The 4602-nt window shown below is 35.1% G+C and overlaps 1 protein-coding gene across 1 annotated transcript; it reads right to left on the reverse strand.

Annotated features, from left to right (window-relative positions):
- On the reverse strand, positions 5-4505 carry LOC107617631 (protein BTR1; the record flags this gene model as incomplete). The annotated part of the gene is given in 8 exon segments (XM_021110322.1): positions 5-245; positions 372-433; positions 520-615; positions 1646-1773; positions 2368-2561; positions 2846-2952; positions 3049-3287; positions 4316-4505. Coding segments are annotated over 8 exon segments (1011 nt in total). The 3' UTR covers positions 5-148.

Genomic DNA, 4602 nt, shown 5'->3' on the forward strand with positions numbered 1-4602 from the left:
TCTCGCTACAATAAAGATCTCCCAGAGTATATCATATGATGAGAAATAATGTAAACAAATCCCAAAAATTCAGCAAATGTATAAGCAATTAGCAAGCAGGTTTCACTACGCATCTAGAAGCAGACTAGTGCATGCAAACTACCCTACTCTACTCAAGAACCCTCTCAGAAGCATAAGCAACCTTCTGCATTATCATAGATTCAGCTGTACGTATTGCTCTCTGGGAACCCGTTATAGTAACTTTCCTGTATAATAAGGAAAGTAATGTAAAGCATTTTGGTAAAGGAAATTATTTTGGACATTTGATCATTGATCTGGCTTATATTCTGGATATGAAGGGTGAAAAAAGCCTTGATAGAATAAAATCCTACCTGTCTGTTGTCCCAGATATGTAATCTCCTCTGTCTGATATCTTTATCCTTGCCCCACTAACCTGGAAAAAAATTAAGACTTACTTGGGTTAGTTTCTTAATTAATTAGTCACTGTAAGCCATGTAATACTCCCAGCCATTGACAAACCTGACTAATATCCATTATATTCCTTCCGCCACGACCAACAACCAATCCTATATGGCCATCTGCAACACCAATGGTCAGCGAGTTACTCCGGTCCTCCTGGAGAACAACAGGAACTCTGTCAGTTCAGATTGCATCACCAATTCACCTTCAGATGAAGATGTGAGGAATTCACTACTGACTACAGGTCCTATAATCCCATGATAGCATGCTTGGATTTGGCCATAATTTTCAAATTGCCAAAATCATAATCTAAAAAAATTATTCACATGAAACTGGATTTCATAAAGCTCATAAACTAAATCTCAAGACAACAGCAGTACTATATTAAGCATGCATTATAACTAAGTTTCATACTGTTCTTAGTATTCTTAATAAACAATGCAGCATTGACAGTTATTTTTTAAGACTTCCTCCATTTAAAATACAAGATGCCAACACATAATGTGCTTCAGTGGTGGTTCCCCTTATATATGTGCTATTAGATCCTTGTCTAGTGCTGCAAAAATTTAGTTTTCTCATTATCACAATTGTGGAAGTAAAAGTAGATAAACAGATCATATTGAAACCATTGGATCCGCCATTATCAAAACCATAATTTTCATTAAAAGCTAAAACCCAAACAAAAAGGAATTCTTTAAGTTTCTCTTAAAATGTCTTCTAGTATTCCATCACAAACCCTTTCAAGTTTTGACTGAATTCTCTTTAACCTGATTCTCTTTTCTCACTTGGACCTCCATTGGTCTATGATTCAAATGATCAAACCAATCATATTCTACCCAATGGATGCTAATCTAAGCAAGAATAATAACTCCTACTCTTATCTTCTCATGTATGACTGTTCAACCACCTTAGCACACAAACTATAAGAAGCTAAGCATGTTAACACTGAGAATGATAATTCATGAGAAGAATTAAATAAGTAATTCCAGGATAAAAAAACACTTGAATTTTTGTTAAAAGTTTCATTTGTCACAAGTCACAACATGCATGTTAATCGGCATCCTGTAGAACAAGAAAAGGGAATTCAACATCTTCCTTTTTTATATTATTATTATTAACTCAGTCTGAAAACTGACACTAGAAAATCCAAAACAATAACAATACTAAATTAATGGAACAAAAGAACCTTGCTATTCTGGAACTTTCCTCCAGCAGCACCATTTGGTCTGTAGTTCGCTGCATTGTATGGTGCTGGTGCAACAGATGGAAGCACATATGTATATGGAACACCATGATAACCCGAAAAGTAAACACCTATGTCAGTTAACAATATTATACTTAGCATTAAACTCACCAAAGTAGCTCATCACAAATTTAGCACCAAACTAACTCATCATAAAACATTTTCAATATCTTCGTTTTCATTGAAATGAAAATTTAACAAGGGAATTAATATAATATAGAAAGATGAGCATTCCTCTAAAAATGGATGATTAAACTATATTAACTACATTTTTACCTCAATATACAAAACTATAAGCAGAACATACTTTTGCCATAACTATCTTCTACATATCTCCATGTATAAGTACACAACATAGTAGTAGAGAAGCAGATGGGACAAGTTCATTGAGAAGGAAAAAAAATAAAAAGTGCCTACAAACCCATAATCTTATACACTTAAAAGAAATAATCCTACAATAGCAGGGAAAGATATTATGGTTTGAGGCAATGCTTCCATATATTAACTTCATGCAATCATGGGAACCCATACACAGAAAACATGGACAGTGGAGAGTTCAATATTTTACTATTAGGCCCTCCAACTCCAAAATATATATTATAAACATACAGATTACTAACATGTAAGAATGAATAACATCCATGGTACTAATTCGGAACACTAACCTGGATATGAAAATGGAGAGTTCATGGACTGCGAATAATGAGGATCTTCAGCTAACTTAGAAACAATTAAATCAACTGCACGCATTTGCTCATCAAGAGTTCCTGTCAGTGTCACTAGCCTATCATTCAGTCCGTAATAATTATTATCCTGAGGAGATATCTTAATTCCAGCTTGAGATTCTTCAATGAATGACCTGACCAAAGGCAAGAATTTATGCTCTAAGCTTTTATCACCAATCATGTGTAATTTAAAAACAAAGAGAAAGGGTCCTACAATTAAGAACTCTCTCTTTTCTGACATAATTTAGGGGGAGCAAGGGGAAATAAAAGCTGGAACACCAAAGAACCACATGAAATCACAATACACCCAGAATCATAAATTAAGACATAGTAGTGTGATAGTATCAACAACTACTTTTATCTGTACATATTTCAAGAAATTGTAAATAGATAACTTAATGAGGAAAAGCAATAGTACCTAATGGTAGCACCTCCCTTGCCAATTATACCACCACAAGAACCATTTGGAACAATGAGTCTCACTTTTGTTTTTGGCTCAGCATCATTTTCATCCTCACTTTGAAGCTAATGACACAAGGTAAATAACTTTCAGGAAAACAGGAAATTGTAATACATGTTTTCATTTTCTTCATTACGAATCAAATTGACATCATAAATTACCTCACTGAGCAACTTAGACAGAATAAGTTCAACAGCTCTTAGGATTTCATTTATTCCACCAGATACCATGATAATCCTATCAGTAGTCCCAGGAAAGAATTCATGGTTGCGTGATAACTGGATTCGTGCCCCAGATTGTGACTGAAAATCAGTGATGGTTGAACCACCCTTTCCAATAACAGAACCAGCTGCAGAGTTTGATACAAGAAACCTAACATATGTTGGCTTCTCTGCAGAATCTGCAAGTGATCAACATAATGTCATATAATATTAAATAAATAAACAATTAAGACATTTACATATTTACAAATAAGAGTATAACTTTTGGATGCAACAAGACGGAATAACTATGGAACATAATTTTAAGCTTCAATTGACCAGATTCTATATATGAAACAACTTGCCTCATCTTATGAGGAAACAAAAAAACCAACAATTCTTCCCTTCAACTACCACTATGTACAACATAATCATTGCAAAAACTTCAAAACTACTTCCCACTTGCATAATGAGAATAATAAAAGGAAACCAAATCTTCAATCAACGTTAGCCAAAATAATAACAACCAGAACCAGAATATCCGGTTTACTGAAGCAAAAGTTGAGCTAAAAAGCTCAACCCAGAGAATTTTCGAACACTTATGTTAAGGGTATATAATACTGCCAAGTAAGAGTTAGTTCCAGTTGTGTGCTAAATCGGTAATGAGATGCCGAAAGTGGCCTAACTAGATTCAAACCAAAAGAACTCCAAATTTGACCTAAAATGGAGTAAATTTGGGAAACCTTCATTAGCTCCCTCGAAATTTAAACTTAATGAATGAAAACAAAATGAGCAAAGGAACAAAAAATAAATGAATAAACAAATAAATAAATAAATAAGCTCTCCTAGTTTCTGCCATCAATAAAATTTGGTAAGCAACAGCATATTATCCTTCTATGCAACTGAATATAAGCATATCCACTTAAATCTAAAGACCAAAGCAGAGAGATAAGAAATAAGTAAAACCCAAAATCACATCCACTCAAAAAGCAGCTATGCATTTTTGTTCTTATTTTCATTTTCAGGATAACATAGCAAAAATAAAAAATGAAAACAGTGAATCTGAGGAAAGGTAGCGTGATTGGTGGCGCGTAGTGCAACAATTAGGGTTACGAAAGGAAGGTGTTGACCTTAGAAGTTAGAAGAGCATAAGCGAGATACATTGAACCTGACCTACATTAGGGCACAGAAGCATGGAGAGAGAAAGTAGATCGGGATCGAGATGTACCTTCAAGGGAAGGGGATTGGTGAGGCGGCGAGGCGTGCTTCCTTGGCCCTTCCGGCGACGACACGTATGAAGATTCCGTCGACTCCATTCCCTTCTCCTTCCTCTTCTTCTTGTTCTTCTTGTTGCTGTTTCTCTGCTTCTTCCTCTTCCCCGAAGCTGATAACCAAAACCTATTCTTCTTTGAATACGCGAGAGAGAGAGAGAGAGAGAGAGAGAGGATTTCGAAATGAGATTTAAGAGCGAGGTAGAGAGAGGGTTTCACAGCATTGGGTTAAGGAATTCAAAAC

Source organism: Arachis ipaensis, chromosome B09 (genome assembly GCF_000816755.2).
Source record: "Arachis ipaensis cultivar K30076 chromosome B09, Araip1.1, whole genome shotgun sequence".
NCBI lineage: Eukaryota > Viridiplantae > Streptophyta > Magnoliopsida > Fabales > Fabaceae > Arachis > Arachis ipaensis.